Source organism: Heteronotia binoei, chromosome 20 (assembly GCF_032191835.1).
Source record: "Heteronotia binoei isolate CCM8104 ecotype False Entrance Well chromosome 20, APGP_CSIRO_Hbin_v1, whole genome shotgun sequence".
Lineage (NCBI taxonomy): Eukaryota > Metazoa > Chordata > Lepidosauria > Squamata > Gekkonidae > Heteronotia > Heteronotia binoei.
The window spans coordinates 13,379,290-13,398,143 of NC_083242.1; the positions used below are offsets into that span (position 1 = coordinate 13,379,290).

Sequence of the window (18,854 nt, forward strand, 5' to 3'; positions counted from 1 at the left end):
ATGTAGTGGTGAAGTGTGCGGACTCTTATCTGGGAGAACCGGGTTTGATTCCCCACTCCTCCACTTGCACCTGCTGGAATGGCCTTGGGTCAGCCATAGCTCTGGCAGAGGTTGTCCTTGAAAGGGCAGCTGCTGTGAGAGCCCTCTCAGCCCCACCCACCTCACAGGGTGTCTGTTGTGGGGGAGGAAAGTAAAGGAGATTGTGAGCCGCTCTGAGACTCTTCGGAGTGGAGGGTGGGATATAAATCCAATATCTTCTTCTTCATCTACTGAAACTACAGGAGCAAAAGCCTGATACAAAGCTGAAATGACTGGCCTTTAACAGCAGGCTTTTTAGCAATCTCTCTCAACCACCTCCTCTGGCATTCATTGCCTGAACTGTGACCTGCAAGACAGCTAATACAAAGCACACACATGTAACATAATTACAGCAAATGCTTCATTTCCTGGTAGGCGAGTTCCATAATTAGATTTCTCGTTTGGGCGCTTAGCGCGTTACAAGGTTAGGGGCTCCGTATGGGCGTCATGTTTAAATTTTTATGAAGTGTTCACACAGAGGGGAGAAGAGAGAACCGCTTCTTCAAGCCTTAACGGCATTCGCTCGGTCCCCGTCAGCAGAACCAGAGAATCACTTCCATTGGACTCGCTCCTTCCATTTAAATTGAAGAGTTTGCCCTGTCCTTCTCAGGTCACCGGCTGAACATCACCGCCGAGAATGACTGCCGGCGTCTCCACTGCTCCCTGCGAGACCTGAGCTCCCTGCTGCAGGCTGTCGGCCGCCTAGCCGAGTACTTCACCGGAGACATGTTCGCCGCCCGGTTCCAGGATGCTCTGACGGTCGTGGAGAGGTAAGCTTTGCTGAAATGCTCACAGTGCATGGGACAGGTCTGTTGCCTGTGGGTTTCCCCTCCACCACCAGCAGCTGACCTATTAGCCCAGTCCAGTATTTTCCCTTGTGCCACATTGGCTCATGTGTTACATACAGGGGTAGAATTCTAGCAGGAGCTCCTTTGCATATTAGGCCACACACACCCTGATGTAGGCAATCCTCCAGGAGCTGACAAGGCTCTTTTTGTAAGCTCCAGGAGGACTGGCTACATCAGGGGGCTGTGGCCTGATATGCAAAGGAGCACCTGCTAGAATTCCACCCCTGGTTACATGCCTAGCATCATATGGGGGCTTGGGTCTGAGACATGTAGGGATGCAAAAGTTGTTGGCCTAGTGCTTGTAAAATTTGGAAGGCCTGAGGAGCCGGACTGTAATGGAGATCCATATTACCCAGATTGGATGCTATTTGCTTCTGCATTGAACCCAGTCTGTAATAAATAGGCAAAAATCAGTATCTGCTCCTTTTCTTGCTCTCCCACGACAGAGAGATCTAAATGGGTATAGAAGGGAGGGGCTGTGACTCAGCAGTAGAGTACCAACTTTGCACATGCAGGGTCCCAAGTTTAATACAGTTAAAAGGGCTCAAGGAAAAATCAGTGTGTCCTTGAGACCCTGTGTCTGGTCTGGCTGGCTTGGTCTGAGGGAGGGGTGATCAAACTTAAGAGCCACATAGAATAAACATCAGAGGTTTTTGAGAGCCTCAAGGCATGAATGTCGGATGTTTGAGAGCACGAAGGGAGGAAGGCAAATAGATGGGGGAGGGAGAGGTGGAAAGAAAGCAACTTTAAATGCATTCTTCAAACCATTGGCTGGCTTGGCTTGGAGAAGTGATTTAAAGAAACAAATGCCTTCTCCGAGGTGGCTGATAGGGCGGTGGGGGCTTTGAGAGCCACACAAGTGTGAAAGACCCACATGTGGCTCCTGAGCCACAGTTTGGCCACCTGTGGTCTAAGGCATTTGGGTTACAGCCACCATTTCCTCTTTCCCCTTTTCCATTGCAACTGACTTCCCTTGTTCCCCCAACCTCTGCTCTCGCTTCTCCGGCAGATTAGTCAAAGTGACCCTCTACGGGTCTCAGATCAAGCTGTACAACATTGAAACTGCCGTGCCATCCGTGCTGAAACCTGACCTCATTGACATGTGAGTACGAAGCCTGAAGCACAGTGTTCAGCTTTGGAAACATTTCCCTGACAATCCTGTGTCAAAATTTAAAAATCCAGTTCAAGTTCTTTGTGGGAATGCTGTGGGGGTCATTCTCCCCATGGCCCTGTTCAAAGATCTCTTTCCTGGATAGGAAGTTAACAGGGCTCAGAAACGTTTGACTTGACCCAGTCTCCATCTGAAGAGCCAGTTGGCATTGACTGGTTATGTGTACTGGGAGGATAGACTGCCCCCAGATGTGCTTCTCCAACTGGCGATTGGTAGGAACTACAAGGCTAGGGTTTGGCGTAGTGATACCGTTAGTGGGCTGTGTTCATTTTTTTCATACCTTCCCTTGGTCTCACTTGCAGTGCTATTACAGTAGCTTCACCAGTGGCCTTCCTAGCAGAATACAGCCCTTGCTGAATGTACAGAGGTGTGTCTCTACACAGGTTGTGCAGGCCCAGGCACTAAGATCTTCCCCTTTGCCTCCACGGTGCTCTTTACCAAACCTATTTGCTCAGCAGTGATAAGATTGCAGGAATAAGGTGATACGGAGGGAGAGGTCCATCAGTGGCTACTAGCCATGGTGAGTAAAGGGAACTTCTCTTCAGACTATAGAGATCAGTTACCCCGAGGGAAACGGCAGACTTGAAGCTTCAAAATTGTGGCGTGCCGCAGGGTGCAGGAGGGAACCTTTACTCACCACGGCTCACCTTTTAGCCACCCTCCAGGGCAACGGGTTGGCTGCTGTGTGAAACAGGATGTTGGACCAGCTGGTCTGATCCGGCAGGGCTCTCCTTCTGTGCCAGTTTGGTGTAGTGGTTAAGTGCACAGACTCTTATCTGGGAGAACCGGGTTTGATTCCCCGTTCCTCCACTTGCACCTGCTGGAATGGTTTTGGGTCAACCGTAGCTTTCACAGGAGTTGTCCTTGAAAAGGCAGCTACTGTAAGAGCTCTCTCAGCCCCACCTACCTCACAGGGTGTCTGTTGTGGTGGGGGGGAAGGTAAAGGAGATTGTGACCGTTCTGAGATTCAGAGTGTCGGATGGGATATAAATCCAATATCATCATCATCATCTTCAAGTGCTGCAGCTTCACTCCAAGCACTCAGGTCTCCATTGCAGCTTGACTCTCTGCAAAGGTGTCTTGGAGTCCTTGTGCCGGTGTTGTGCAATACCGATAGTTTACGGTGACCCAAACTTGGCTCCCTTTTTCAGATTTGATGCAGCGAGTTCAGCTTGGAGACGTTCAAGGCACACATGCCCAGGGGTCAGGGGAGGAGACGCTCGGACGACAGCGTAACCGTCGAGCCCCCATAACTAGGTCTTCCTGTCTCATTTATGGAGTGAAAGAGGAGAATCGCACATCTTTGGGGGACTAGAATTGACAGTTCTGGTCTAGAATAAAACTGGTTTTCCCTCATTGCAAAAAGTATATTAAGGCTTCATCATAGAGTTGCCAAGGCACAGAGAGAAGGTGGTTTGGGCCAGTCGAAGAACGTGGTCAGTGAACGTGGCTTGGTTTTTACTAGAAATTGACACACAACTTGAATCCCCCCTTTGGTGTAGCAGGTTAGCCAATTTGGCATAGTACTGAAGAGCGGCATTCTCTAATCTGAGAACTGGGTTTGATTCCCCTCTATTCCACCTGCAGCCAGCTGAGTGACCTTGGGTCAGTAGCTGTTCTATCAAGAGCAGTTCTCAGCACTCTCTCAGGCCCACCTACTTTGCAGGGTGTCTGTTGTGGGGAGAGGAGGCGAAGGAAATTGTAAGCTGCTGTGAGTCTCCAAGTGAAGGGTGGGGTAAAAATCCAACTCCTTTTCTCCCTGCCTCTCGGACTGAGTTTCCCTAGGTTGCTTTTTGCTGAGTGCATTATGCTTTTCCAGGTGTGCACCTGGAAGTCATTGCGGGCTTTGGTGACTGACCCCTACTGGGTTCTTGGAGGATATTCAGAGAGGTGGCTGAGTAAAGCCTGCCCCTGCCCTCCTGACTCTGGTATTCCAAGGTCTCCTATCCAAGCACTTGCCAGAGAAGAACCTGGAAATCATGGCGACCTCTGGTGACTGTCGCCTACTGCAGGCTTGAAGGATTTTCAGAGAGGTGGCTAAATAGAGCCTGCCCCTGCCCCCCCCCCCGACTGCTGGTATTTCAAGGAGCTCTCCCATCCAAGCACTTGCCAGAGTTGACCTTGCTTATCTTCTGAGATCTGATGAGACTGGGCTTGCCTGGGCTATCTAGGTTAGGGCGGGCATTACCCATATTGAATCTTTCCAGCGACGCTTTTTCTCTCCTTGCCTTTGTGAAGGCTGCTTTTGTCTTACCTGGAAGATTCCTTTTCTCCCCAGGCATGCCCAATCGCTGGCTGCTCTGCAGGCGTACTGTCACTGGCTAGCCCAGTTCTACAGCGAAGTCCATCGGCAGAACCCCGAGCAGTTCGTCTCTCTCGTCTCCACCTCCCTGGAAGCCATCATGCCGCTCATCAGCTCCAAGGTGCCAGCTTCAGCACTGAGGATCCACAGGCAGAGCAGCTTGGTGGCGGGGGGAGGGAGTGGACAGTCATTGCTAAGAATGTAAGGGGGGGGGGGCTGGCCCCATCAGTGCTGCCAAAGGAACAGTGTTGGGCTGTATTGAAGCAAATAGTCTTGTGGGAAATGGTCAGTTTCCTTTCTCTAAATGAGAGGTGTCGAACTCATTTGTTATGAGGGGCGGATCTGACATAAATGAGATGTTGTTGAGCTGAGTCATGTTGGGCCTGGTCATGTGTGTACCTATTTAAGATTAGGTAACCGAGATTTAATTTTATAAAGAACACAGACAAACACACACACACATATATATATAAATACACACACAAACACACATATATACATATATATATACATGTACACACACACACACACATAAATAAAACTTAAAAACATGTTTAAAATGTTAGCAATCCTTGGTTTTAAAGATGTTTTCTTTGTATTTCTCCCATGGGATCCAGGGAACTGGGCAAAGGAAGCTCTGGTTCTTTTTTTCCTTCCTTCCCGGGAGGTGGGGAGCCTCAGCCATTAGACGAGAGGCTTGGCTCAGTAACTCTGCTGGGCGACTGAGAGAGTCTGACAAAGCAAGCTATTCCTCCCCAAGGGAGGAGCCTCAGCCAATGAAGAAAATAGAGGCTTGGCTCTGTAGCTTTTGTGCGATTGAGCAAGCCTTGCAAAGCAAGTAGTTATGCAGAAGGAAGCAAGATATAGGGAGAAAGAAGCAGATGACAGCCAGTTGTTCGGGGGCTGATAGGAGCCCTCCGAGGGCCTGATTTGCCCCTGAACTGCATGTTTGACACCCCTGCTTTAAATGGCAGGGGGGCGGGAATGACTTCAGATTGGAAACTTTCTGCAATGAAGGTTTGAGAAGACAGGAAGGGTTCAGTTCATGAACCTTCCAGGTTTCCGTCTTGCTTCTCCTGTGCCCATCCTGGGAATGAACGGATGAGTTAAGATCCTTTGCCGGGGGGGCATTTTTCTCTAGTCTCATACTTGGATGTTCATAGAGCTTTTTTTTAAAAAGCCACAAAAGGGCTAGAGTGATTCCCTGTAATCCTAGAGCAGAGGAGAGTTTGTCGGTAGGTTCTTGGGTAGCTTAGAGAGCCTGTTTGGTGTAGTGGTTAAGTGTGAGGACTCTTATCTGGGAGAACCGGGTTTGATTCCCCACTCCTCCTCTTGCACCTGCTGGAATGGCCTTGGGCTAGTCACAGCTCTGGCAGGAGTTGTCCTTGAAGGGGCAGCTGCTAGAGCCCTCTCAGCACCACCCACTTCACAGGGTGTTTGTTGTGGGGGGAGAAGATATAGCTGATTGTGATCTGCTCTGAGTCTCTGATTCAGAGAGAAGGGTGGGGTATAAATCTGCAGTCGTCTTCTTTCTTGTTGGAAGAGCTTGGTTCCCTGTTCTAAAGGAGACACCAGAATACCTGTGTTCAGGTGACACGTGCTCTTTGGGCACTTGTTCTTTGGACCCTTCGGGGATGGAGCAGGCTAAAATGCTTTCTGTCCCCAGGTGCAAGAGAAACTGCTGCTGTCGGCCTGCCACCTGCTGGTCTCCTTGGCCACTACAGTGAGGCCCGTGTTTCTGATCGGCATCCCAGCCATCCAGAAGATGTTCAACAGGATCACAGACAGCTCTGCACAGCGCCTTCCTGATAAGGTGAGGGTAGATGTGGGCGAGCGAGGGGTCGGTTTTTGGCCGGTTTATCAGAGGCACGCCAGCCCGTTTACGGGCCAGAACTCGGACGTCGTAGAACGTGGACAGAGGCTATAATATTGAGTTTCATGGATGTGGAAGCTTTGAATGGCTGTTTCTCCACGCCTTGAAGCTCTAATTGCCCTTCCTTGGTCAGTTGCATAGATCAGGACAAAAGGCTCCTTATTCTGCTAAATAAGTAAATATGGAAACTAGGAGCAGAATCACCCTGATTAGCTTAATTAGGGTGTGTTTCTTCCACGAGCAAACATGGCTGCCATTAGCACAGCACAGAAGCCCTCTTTGTGTTCCTAACCTGATCTTTAGTGGGACGACTGCCTCAGTCCCAAGAGCAGCAGCCAGCCCCCCCCCCCCTCATTCCTGCTGAGCCTTGCCAGAAGAGGAGTGGGTTTTGACCACTCAAGCCACACGCCTCAGGGCCTGCCCTCTTCCGCCCCAGAGAGATTGGCCTGGAGCAGCCAGCAGCAGTTTGCTCCATATTCGCTTCGATAAACACTCCCCCCCCCCCTCCACACAAACTCCCTTTGGGAATGCAGGGCTGTGTTGAAGTCTCCATTTTTTCCCCTTTCTGGAGCTGGCATGACAACAAATGCAGGAGGAGTTTAAAAAGGTGGTCCTCCACACAAGCACTGAGTCGTTACCAACCCACGGCGGGGGATGTTGCATCACGACGTTTTCTTGGAAGATTTTTTACGGCGTGATTTGCCATTGCTTGCCCCAATCATCTACGCCAGGGGTGGCCAACGGTAGCTCTCCAGATGTTTTTCCCCCTACGACTCCCATCAGCCCCAGCCAGCATGGCCAGTGGCTGGGGCTGATGGGAGTCGTAGGCAAAAAACATCTGGAGAGCTACCGTTGGCCACCCCTGATCTACGCTTTACCCCTAGCAAACCGGGAACTCATTTTACTGACCTTAGAAGGATGGGTCAACCTTGAGCCAGCTACCTGAACCCACCTTCCGCCAGGATCGAACTCAGGTCATGAGCAGAGCTAGTACTGCAGCTTACCTCTCTGAGCCACGGGGCTCCCTAGGAAGACTGAATAAAGGATCGGTGACTTTGAGTATATTCCTAGGATGTTTAGGGCAGTGCCCCCAACCTTTTTGGCACCAGGGACCGGTTTTGTGGAAGACATTTTTTCCACGGACCTGTGGGGGTGGGGTGTGCTGGGGTTTTTGCTGCCCCAGGCTGCCCACAAGCCCACACCCCATCCCTGCCCTCCTGTGGGGGTCTTTAAATGAGGAGTAGGCAAAGGTCTCTGCCTCACTCCACGGCCTGGTTGCAAACAGGCCACAGACCGGTACTGGTCTGTGGCCTTGGGGTTGGGGACTCCTGGTTTAGGGGACTGCTGCAGACCTGTTTTTCACATTGCAGGTTGCTTCTGAGCAGGTGCAAGGGGGTGGGGGGGCAGGGCTTGGGCTCTCCCTCTGCCAGTGCTTCCAATTTTCCTCTTATTTCTTGAGTTGCTTTTCTCCTGATTGGGCTTAAGATCCTTCCAGGTGAAATGAAGAGGCAGATGAGAAAGTGTGGTAAGGAAAGGCTGGATAGAGCCTGCCAGCTCCCGCTGAACAGTCAGTCACAGCTGGCTCTCCGACATGGGGCATGTGCCCCATTTTAGCTGGGCAGTCACTTAAATGAAAGCTTGGACTTCACTGCCTTGCTGTCACCAGTTGCTACAAGCAATTCAGAAGAAAATGATGATGATATTGGATTTATATCCTGCCCTATACTCAGATTCAGAGTCTCAAAGAGGTCACAATCTCTGTTACCTTTCCCCTCCACACACACACAACAGACGCCCTGTGAGGTAGGTGGGGCTGAGAGAGCTCTCCCAGAAGCTGCCCTTTCAAGGACAATTCCTATGAGAGCTATGGCTGACCCAAGGCCATTCCAGCAGCTGCAAGTGGAGGAGTGGGGAATCAAACCCGGTTCTCCCAGATAAGAGTCTACACACTTAACCACTACACCAAACTGAACCATCCCCTGCTAACATTTTCTCACCAGCTGTCAGAACTCCTGCTTTTATTCCCATGACTTCTTCTGATTCTTGTCTTTCCAACTTCCTCCACCTAACTTTTTGTGTGTCCCATTTTGTCTCACTTTCCGCAGGCTCAGATACTGGTGTGTCGAGCGCTGTCTAATATCCTGCTGTTGCCGTGGCCAAACCTCCCCGAGAGCGAACAGCAGTGGGCCATCCGCTCCACCAACCATGCCAGCCTGGTCTCCGCCCTCACCAGCAACTACCGCAGCCTGAAGTCCAGTGTGATCTTGCCTCAGAGGAAGGCGCAGCAGGACGACAGTAAGTCTACCCCAGCGTGGGTTTTAGGACTCCTGAACAGCTTTGCCTATGGGCCACAGGTACACCCCTTAAAAGGGAGGGCAAAGGCAATGCGTTACCGTCTTCCACGCAGAAGCACAGCGGGCACTACAGGAGGGTGTGTTGGTGTCTAGTTCCCATAACCCCCCCTAGCTGTTTCAAGTCTTTCCTTGCCTTAATCAACAGTCCCCATGAATGGGCGATGATCATTTCAATGTTCCTTCTCAACCCTTCAGCCAAGGTGGTGATCCATCAGACGCTCAGCGTCTTGGAAGACATCGTAGAGAGCATCTCCGGAGAAGCCACCAAGTCCCGCCAGATCTGTTACCAGTCGCTGCAGGAGTCCGTGCAGGTCTCACTAGCTCTCTTCCCCGCCTTCATTCACCAGTCAGGTATAACCACGTGGGCTGTCCTTGCTGCTCTGAGTCGTTCAGTGACACACACCCATCACAGGGCCTTCGTAGGGTTAAAGTCTAATCACCCACTGTGATTCCTGCGCACTCCCGTCTGTAAGCCTCCACATCAAGAAGTCCCTGGAAGGTCGGGTTTGGTCACCTGTGGGTGCAACACACTTCTTATTTCTGTACATCTGCCCAGTCAACTGTGTTGGCTATTTGTTGGTGGGTTTGATGGTGGTATTAGGGTTGCCTGGCAACCGAAGGAGTGCTTGGGGAGGGGCATGGTGGGGGCGACACACCATCAGTTGCATCTTTACAACCTGGAAGTGGCATTGGGTAGCTCTAGGAATTACCAGCAACTCTTATGGTTTTACCATAGAGTCTCCAGTGTTTCCTAGCGCTACCCTACATCACATCCTGTTTTTCACAAGAAGTGATGTAAGAATGCATGCCCTGCCTTTAAGTTAATTTTTCCCTATCAGTGTTTGGAGCAGTGGTGGTGAGCAGAAGCCGGGAGCGGGGAACGTCCTTCCTGGACAAGGGGACAGGGAAGTCTAGCTGGCCTATGAGTGAAGGAGGCTGTCCCAGCTGTTTGAACTTTCCACGTTCAGCCTGGAGAGGAAGTGGCTGAGAGGTGATAGGATCACCATCTTCAAGTACTTGAAGGGCTGTCCTATAGAGGATGGTGGGAAATTGTTTTCTGTGGCCCCAGAAGAAAGGACCAGAACCAGTGGGTTGAATTAAATCAGAAGAGTTTCTGGCTCAACATTAGGAAGAACTTCTTGACAGAGCAGTTCCTCAGTGGAACAGGCTTCCTCGGGAGGTGGTGGGCTCTCCTTCCTTGGAGGCTAGATGGCCATCTGACAGCAATGCTGATCCTTTGAACTTAGGGGGAGGTGTTTGTGAATTTCTGCATTGTGCAGGGGGTTGGACCAGATGACCCTTGGGGTCCCTTCCAACTCTGTGATTCTATGCTGGCAGAGTGCTCTTTTTTGTCTTGGCCAATAGGAATCTTTAATGCAAGAGCCCTCTTAGAGGAAAGCCGTGACAGGGTAACTTCTCTTGCTTGTAACCCTACGGCTGAATCTCCCTGCCTTCCTAAGAGTGTGGTGGCTTGGCTAGAGTGGTGGGAGAAAAGATGGGTGTTTCATGCTTGTAGTCTGTTCTGCCACTTGATTCAGTACCCCGAATGGTTAAGGAGAGGGGGGGATGGCAAAGCTTGGGCTACGAAGGAGTCGATTCACTGGTAAATCAGCCAAGCGTGGTGCTCCTTGGGCATGGTTGAGATGCAACGGCAAGCCGTAGCTTGCTGTTCTGTGAGTGATGTTGCGGGATCTTCACACTGTTGGCTCCTCTTGCCCTCAACCTGCATATCAATTCAGCATGCTCAGAGCAACCATCTGTTAAATCCAACCTCGCAGCCCGTGGGTTGCACTTTTCCCACAAACTGAAATTGGTAAAATGGTGGACTGCACTCCTGCTTCTCAGGGAGAGCAAGCCACAAACCGTGGCTTGCCACAAGCTTAGAAGTAACCTATTCTCTTTCTTTCTGTGTAAGAGGGAAGGAGGGAGCCCATGAGCCCACATAAGCTTTTTCTCTCAGACTCACTCATAATAGCATCGAATCTCGTTTTGCCATTGCACTGAAGCACAGCTCAGATGCAGGATGGGGCTGACACATGGATTCAGTTTGCTGCTCAGGTTTACTGGTCCCTTGCAGGGCTTGAATTCAACAGGAGCGCAGATCCTGAACCTTTCTGAGGGTTCCTCCTTCCTCCTCCCCACCTACCTTGTCCATTGAATAGTAGGCGCAACTTCATAACAATCCCTGGATTAGGAGAGCGGGCAGCCAGCCAGCCAGCCACCAGGAGCTTTGCCACGCCCCCAGCAGCCCTCATTAACCCCTGGAGAAGCCCACAACACCCTTTCTCCATTTACGTGATTTTGGGCAACAGGTGGCTTGCTGGCCTTTTGACTGTGAGTGGGGGGTGGCCCAGGAGACCCCAGGCGAACGAGACCTGTTGGGCTGGCTGGATCTCTAGCCAGCCCAAGCAGGCCTCACTCACTTGGGGCTCTCTTTTCTTGCATTGGGTTGCTTTTGGCTGGTGGGGGGGTGGGGATATGCTAATTAGTTATGCAGCTCCACCACCTATTGTTTCTATAAAACGACCCCTGGTCCCTTAGATGCAGCCGCATCTGTTTCCAGACCCAGCAGGAACTCCCCCCCCCCCCCAATAATACCTGCAGAAATGGAGCTTCTCAGATGCAGTCCTCAAATGGGGCTGCAGACCATATGCGTACACGCTGAGTTTGGTGGTGCTTGCTTCTCTGCAAACGTGGAGGATTGTGCCATGCATGTATGTTTGAAACGACTGGGATTTGACAGGGAAATCACGTTGTGGGTGGGGTACGACAGGACTCCCTTTCCCCCTTCCGTGCTGCGTTACTGCAGGGGAGTGCCAGAAACAGTCATAAGAACGAATCCAGCGTCTCACCGGGGAGCCAAAAGTGCCCCTGCGCTGGCAGCACTCAGAGGCCTGTCATCGGCCACTTCTCAGTTCCTTTCTGGCTCCTCCTGGGAGAAGAGAGCTTAAGAGGTTCCACTGGGAGCATTAGCTGTGTTGGAGGGGAGGGGGAGAGATTCTGTCACAAATCCCAGCACCAGATAGCAACAGCACTTTGCCAGCCCTGATAACGCTTCTGGCTCTCCCTCCTCCTTCCAGACGTGACAGACAAGATGCTGAGCTTCTTCCTCACCCTCTTCCAAGGGCTGCGGGTGCAGATGGGCGTGCCTTTCACCGAGCAGGTCATCCAGACGTTCCTCAACATGTTCACCAGGTAGCCCGCCCTTGCCTGTTGCTCGATCCCTTGGTGGGGAAGGGTCTTGTATTGACCTATCAGAATTTTGCAGAAAGCTTGGCAATTTCTTCTGAATGAACCCCTTGGGTTTTGTTTTGTCAGTCCAGGTTATAATGGGGGACAATAACTGCACTTTCCATGGAAGACAATGTGTCTGAGAGCCAGTTTGGTGTATAAATGTGCGAACTCTTATCTGGGAGAACCAAGTTTGATTCCCCACTTCTACACTTGCTGGAATGGCCTTGGGTCAGCCATAGCTCTGGCAGAGGTTGTCCTTGAAAGGGCAGCTGCCATGAGAGCTCCCTCAGCCCCACCCACCTCACAGGGTGTCTGTTGTGGGGGAAGAAGATAAAGGAGATTGTGAGCTGCTCTGAAATTCAGAGTGAAGGGTGGGATACAAATCCAATTTCTTCTTCTAAAATAAATAGATTCAATCCTTCATATCATTCTGGACTGTCAATTGCCTGCAATCTCATGCAAGAAACTCTTCTCTTTCCCACCATACCGTAAATGTTGTATTAACAATGATAGAATTATATGATATTTCTTAAATGACACAAACCTGGACATTACAGCTCCGGTTGCCAAGTTCTTGGCTGAAGTGGTTAAAGATAGACAAAAAATTTTTTTGTAAGATCTGCCTTATTTTGCTGTCTCTGAAACACCTTCTTGCTCGTGTTTTTATCTTACTATGTATTTTACAGATACGCCATTAAAGGCATTTGAATTGAAGTTGAACTACACTTAGACCGATTCCCTACTAGCCTTATGCCGCTCTCACGCTCCTCTTGAGAGCCAGTTTGGTGTAGTGGTTAAGTGTGCGGACTCTTATCTGGGAGAACCGGGTTTGATTCCCCATTCCTCCACTAGCACCTGCTGGAATGGCCTTGGGTCAGCCATAGCTTTCGCAGAGGTTGTCCTTGAAAGGGCAGCTTCTGGGAGAGCTTTCAGCCCCACCCGCCTCACAGGGTATTTGTTGTGGGAGAGAAGACATAGGAGATTGTAAGCCACTCTGAGACTCTGATTCAGAGAGAAGGGCAGGGTATAAATCTGCAGTCGTCGTCTTCTCCGCAGGGCTTCAGTCGAATTTCACACTATCTGCCCCAGGGCTGTAGCTTGCTTTGCCTTTTTTGCAAGGCAAACAGAAACTGGTTTTTAGAGGATCTTGTTTGCTGGGCAGAAGAGGCTGAGCGAGTTGCAGCCCCAGGGCAGATCGTGTGAAATCCGACCAAAGCCCTGCGGAGAAGAGGAGAGCTGAGAGCGGCGTAAGGCTAGGGGGGAATTGGACTTAGTATTTGCAATAATTCTGCACTTCCTTGACCCAGAAGTTGTATTTTTTAAAATTAAGATGCGATGCTCCCTTCTGTGAGGACTCTCTCGGCCTAAGGGAATCCCCACCAGTTCATGGATTGTAAACGAGCTATATAGCAGGGCTCTGAGCTTTCCCTGGGAAGGGCCTTGATTCTTTTTTTCGGCGCATGGTCTTCCCTTTAGAGAGCAGCTGGCGGAGAGCATCCTCCACGACGGGAGCACCGGCTGCCGAGTGGTGGAGAAGTTCCTGAAGATCCTCCAGGTGGTGGTCCAGGAGCCGGGGCAGGTCTTCAAGCCCTTCCTGCCCAGCATCATCTCGCTCTCCATGGAACAGGTCTACCCAATCGTGGCGGAGGTAAGGGCAGGCCACAGCTCAGGCTGGGCTGCATTGCAAAAGTCTTGTCTTGTGCAGAAGGCTTCAGCCTTTCAAGACTCGGGGCTGGCCCAGCGGCAGACATGTGACAGGAGGGCGGGAGCAGCTGTAAGGCTGCCAACTCCAGGTAGGGGAATTCCAGGACATTTTGAAGTGGAGGCCTGGGGAGGGCAGGCTTTGCAGGAAGGGAAGAACCTCAGCATGATGTAATATTACGTAAGTTGCTCTTTTTTCCAGAGAAAGTGTTCATAGGAAAAGGAAAGGTCCCCTGGGCAAGCACCAGTCATTTCCGACTCTGGGGTGACGTTGCTTTCACAAGGTTTTCAGGGCAGACTTTTTACGGGGTGGTTTGCCATTGCCTTCCCCAGTCTTTTACACTTTCCCTCAGCAAGCTGGGTACTCATTTTACTGACCTCGGTAGGATGGAAGTCTGTGTCAACCTCGGGCTGGCTATCTGAACCAACTTTTGCTGGGATAGAACTCAGGCTGTGAGCAGAGAGTTCAGATCACAGTACTGCAGTACTGCTGCTTTACCACGCTGCACCATGGGGCTGCTTATGTTGTTCATAAGTCAGGTGTAATTCTGGGAGATCTCCAAACCCCGCTGGGAGGCTGGCAACCCAGAGCCTTTGCTTTGTTTGCAGCAGTCGCAGGTTCAGTCTCTGGCATCCTCAGTGGAAAGGGGTGTGTGTGTGTGTGTGTGTGAAGTGCCATTAAAGCAGGAGTGGCCAACAGTAGCATGGCCAATGGCTGGGGCTGATGGGAGTTGTAGGCAAAAAACATCTGGAGAGCTACCATTGGCCACCCCTGCATTAAAGCATTCGACTTGTGGCGACCCCAGCAAGGGGCTTTCAAGGCAAGTGTATACACAGAAGTGGCTGGCCATTGCCTTCCCCTGCACAGTCCTCCTTGGGGGTCTCCCTTCCAAGGCTTACAGTGACCCCAGCAAGGGGCTTCGAATGCAAGGGAGAAGCAGAGGTGGTTGGCCATTGCCTTCCTCTGCAGAGTCTTGCTTGGTGGTCTTCCACCTGAGATTTATGGTGGCCCCAGCAATGTGCTTCAAAGACAAAGGAGAAGCAGAGGTGGTTGGCCATAACCGTCTTCTGCAGAGTCTTGCTGGCCTCTTATCCAGGACTTATGGGAACCCCAGCATGGGACTCACAAGGCAGTTTGAAGCATAAGTGGTTTGGAGTTGCCTTCCTCTGCAGAGATTTCCTTGGTGTCTCCCATCCAAAACTTATGGTGACCCCAGCAAGGTGCTTCCAAGGCAAGGGAAGAAGCAGATGTGGTTGGCCATTGCCTTCCTCTGCAGAGTCTTGCTTGGTGATCTCCCATCCAAGACTTAAGGTGACCCCAGCAAGGTGCTTCTAAAGCAAGGGAGAAGCAGAGGTAGTTGGCCATTGCCTTGCTCTGCAGAGTCTTGCTTGGTGGTCTCCCATCCAAGACTTATGGTGACCCTAGCAAGGTGCTTCCAAGGCAAGGGAGAAGCAGACATGGTTGGCCATTGCCTTCCTCTGCAGAGTCTTGCTTGGTGATCTCCCATCCAAGACTTAAGGTGACCCCAGCAAGGTGCTTCTAAAGCAAGGGAGAAGCAGAGGTGGTTGGCCATTGCCTTGCTCTGCAGAGTCTTGCTTGGTGGTCTCCCATCCAAGACTTATGGTGACCCTAGCAAGGTGCTTCCAAGGCAAGGGAGAAGCAGACATGGTTGGCCATTGCCTTCCTCTGCAGAGTCTTGCTTGGTGGTCTCCCATCCAAGACTTAAGGTGACCCCAGCAAGGGGCTTTCAGGGCCTGTGAGAAGCAGAGGTGTTTTGCCATTGCTTTCCTCTGCAGAATCTTGCTTGGTGGTCTCGCTTCAACGTACCAACCATGCTTAGCTTCCAAGATCTGACAAGATCTGGGTATACTATTCTGCCTTGCCTTCCAGAAAGGTAGTGGGTGATGTGAAAAACCTCCACCTGAGACCCTGGAGAGCTGGCAATATGGTTCTTGATAGACTAAGGATCTGAATTAATATGAGGCAACTTTGTGTGTATTCAGGAAGCTGAAACTGCAAATCAGGGAGATGTGCCCCCAAACCAAGGGTCAGAGCCAGTGAGGAATCGTTTTGCCTGCTGGTTGACCTTTGTTGGGGACTGAGCAACACCCAGGCCAACACTCTGACAGCCAAGAACCCACCATCAGTTGCCATGAAAAAGCAGCAGCCCGGATGACACCTTTTGTATCATAGAGTATACTTGCCTTGGACCTGGAAAGAAAGACACATAAGCCTGGCTTGGCGGAATGGGCTGGGTATAAATCCCATTGATAAATAAAATAATTGAAGACACAAGTATATGACCAGGGCAGAAAGTATTTGAAAATGAGGTCTCCATATTTTATCTCTGTCTTGCGTCACAGAGATTTCCTATAATTCGCCCCCCCCCCCTTTCTCCTCCAGAAATATTTTTATCTGATCCAGTTTTCAGTATTCATTGTACTACTCAGGAGCAAATGTGCAATATATGTTTGACCACTAAGGAAGGCTGAATTGGCCAATACATGTCGTCTTGGTCACGTTTTCAGCTTGATACCTATGTATGATTTTATCCTGCTTTCAGGCTACTGTTGGGCTTATATCTGTTTTTGTCTAACTTTTAAGAAATACATGTATTTTGGTATATTTGATAATATTTATATTGTATGTTTTTAATTGATCTTATTTGGCCCTTACATTTGTTACATTTAACCTTTTGGATGTACTTACGCAACCACAATGTATTCAGGAGGAAGGTATTTCCTAGAAGGGCAGTTCTTAAAAGGTGCCCAGTGCAGAATAACCCCCTTGGTGTTTCTGCCCCTTCACAGACCTCTATGTGAGAGACTCTGGCTCTCTACCCTTTTTGGCTATGCATGTGGTGACATTCAGTGGCGCTGACATGCAGGCCTTTCCTTGTGTGCCTCTCTCCCCCCCCCCCACCCCAGCGATCCTCCCCAGATGTGAAAGCGGAACTCTTTGAGCTGCTCTTTCGGGTCCTGCACCACAACTGGCGGCACTTCTTCAAGTCCAGTGTCCTGGCCAGCGTCCAGAGAGGGGTGACTGACGAGCAGATGGACAACGAGCCACAATTCAGTGCCATCATGCAGGTATCGGAGGGCAGAGGGGGAAAGGACTCTTGACCTGTTTGCTAGAGGTGTCACGCCTTGCTTGGGAGCTCCCAGAAGTTGGCATTCAGGATCTGCAACAAGTTAATATTCTCTTCTGTCCAAACAGAGCAGGGGTGGGCAAACTGCGGCTCAGGTGCTGCATGTTGCTCTTTCACACATTGTGTGGCTCTCAAAGCCCCCACTGCCCTGTTGGCCGGCTTGGAAGAAGGCATTTGCCTCTTTAAATCACTTCTCCAAGCCAGCTAGCTTGGAGCAGCTTGGAGAATACATTTAAAGTTAAAGCTGCTTTCTTTTCACCTCTCCCTTCCCACCATCTATTTGCCTGCCTGCCTAACTTCCTTGTAGCTCTTAAGTCTGCAGATTTATACCCCAGCCTTCTCTCTGAATCAGATTCAGAGCGGCTTACAATCTCATCTATCTTCTCCCCCCACAAGAGACATCCTGTGAGGTGGGTTGAGCTGAGAGGGCTCTCACAGAAGCTGCCCTTTCAAGGACAACTCCTACAATAGTTATGGCTGACTCGAGGCCATTCCAGCAGCTGCAAGTGAAGTGGGGAATCAAACCCAGTTCTTCCAGATGTCCACATACTTAACCACTACACCAAACTGGCTCTACTACTACTCAGACATCTGATGTTCATGTCTTGCAGCTCTCAAACATCTGACATTCATGTCTTGCAGCTCTCAAGCATCTGGCATTCTATGTGGCTCTTACATTAAGCAAATTTGGACAACCCTGAAATAGAACTTCTGGACTAACTAATTCTACATTTAGCCCCAGATATCTCCAGGATCTCTCCCCCCCACCCCACTTTCTCTACTTGTCTGACCTACAGATCTTGATTCGTATCAATTCATCCCAGCTAGGAAAATGAGAAAGGGAGAATTCATGCCAGAGAGGGCAGGCGGTAGCTAGCGTCTGTCTTGCAACCTTTGTTTCTGATAGCTGTGAGTTCTGTCCTTCGAACTTTTACAGCAAACCAGCAGAAAGCCTTCAGCAAGTTTTGATCATCTGTCAAAAAAGTAATTCTCTTTATTGGACCAGGTGTTACAAAACACACAGAAATTAACCCCATAGCCCAGTTCCGCAAGGCCTGTAAGACAACCCTCTTCCGGCTGGCCTATGACTAGCTGGTACAAGAAACTGAATGTAGCTATACTGGATGTCCGCTGCCCCAATGTTTTAAATGTTTTAAATGTTCTAATGTTTTTAATGGTTTAATACTTAAATTTAAATGTTTTATCTTTAACTTCTATTTATGTTATATTTTTGTGTTGTAAGCCGTCCTGAGCCACTTGTTGGGAAGGGCGGGATAGAAGTCATAAAATAAATAAATAAATAAATAGCTGTTGCAGACGATTGCCAAAATATTAGATCTCCTAGCATTTTCTAGCCATATTGGATAAGTAAAATTGGATAAGCAAAGCAGATTTGAGTGTGATCTCAAACTGCTTTGAGGGATTTCTCTATAAACTCACACATAAACAGAAATCTCACCTTATCTCCTCAGAGTCCTGTCCAGGAAAATCTGATTTCCTTATCACAGCAGTGCAAATGGGATTCATATCACATGTTAAATCTTTTCTAGCTTAACCATGTGATCATCATCTAGATAAATGACTGGTTGTTAAATATTGATGAGATAATCAGACAGGTGCGCCCAAAATGACATCTGCTAATGTGCTTGTTTTCCTTTTCAAGCAAGACTAAAAGGCCAGACTCATTTCTCAGCATGTCTGTCAAAATGCAAATAAATCTAGTATTTCTGTAACTGTTTTAATTAGCTGTCAGAGCTGGGGGCTGGGGGGGAGCCCTTATGCAATCAGTTTGACCACTAGCTGAACGTGATATGAGTTCACTTCTACATGAAAGCATGTCTGATCAGCAAGATGACTTGTGATATAATAAAAATCCAGCCGCAGATCTTCTGTCAAGTAGACCCTTGGTCAGACCCAGTAGAACTGGTTCAAAGCAGGTCTTCCCGGTGGGATGTTCTATCAGGTGCCTTGCTTAATCAGCCCTTTTCCCAAGAAGCTGAAGGTGTGGGACTGTGGCTCAGTGGCAGAGCATCCAGTCAGCATGTAGACAAGGGGTATCAAACATGCAGCCCAGGAGCCAAATCAGGCTCCTGGAGGATTCCTTTCAACTTCTGAGTAAGTCTGCTTTCTTCTCCCTCTCTCTT

General features: G+C 49.9%; 1 protein-coding gene across 2 annotated transcripts in view; it reads left to right on the plus strand.

The window, feature by feature from the left end:
• Nucleotides 1–18,854, plus strand: part of XPO6 (exportin 6) — a 65,099-nt gene that overhangs the window by 38,031 nt on the left and 8,214 nt on the right. For both annotated transcript variants that reach the window (XM_060260545.1, XM_060260546.1), the window contains exons 13-21: nt 689–848; nt 1,936–2,028; nt 4,376–4,520; nt 6,066–6,212; nt 8,378–8,567; nt 8,822–8,977; nt 11,707–11,821; nt 13,337–13,508; nt 16,490–16,651. In XM_060260545.1, coding sequence (XP_060116528.1) covers nt 689–848; nt 1,936–2,028; nt 4,376–4,520; nt 6,066–6,212; nt 8,378–8,567; nt 8,822–8,977; nt 11,707–11,821; nt 13,337–13,508; nt 16,490–16,651 — 1,340 coding nt within the window. The remainder of the gene's footprint in view (nt 1–688; nt 849–1,935; nt 2,029–4,375; nt 4,521–6,065; nt 6,213–8,377; nt 8,568–8,821; nt 8,978–11,706; nt 11,822–13,336; nt 13,509–16,489; nt 16,652–18,854) is intronic.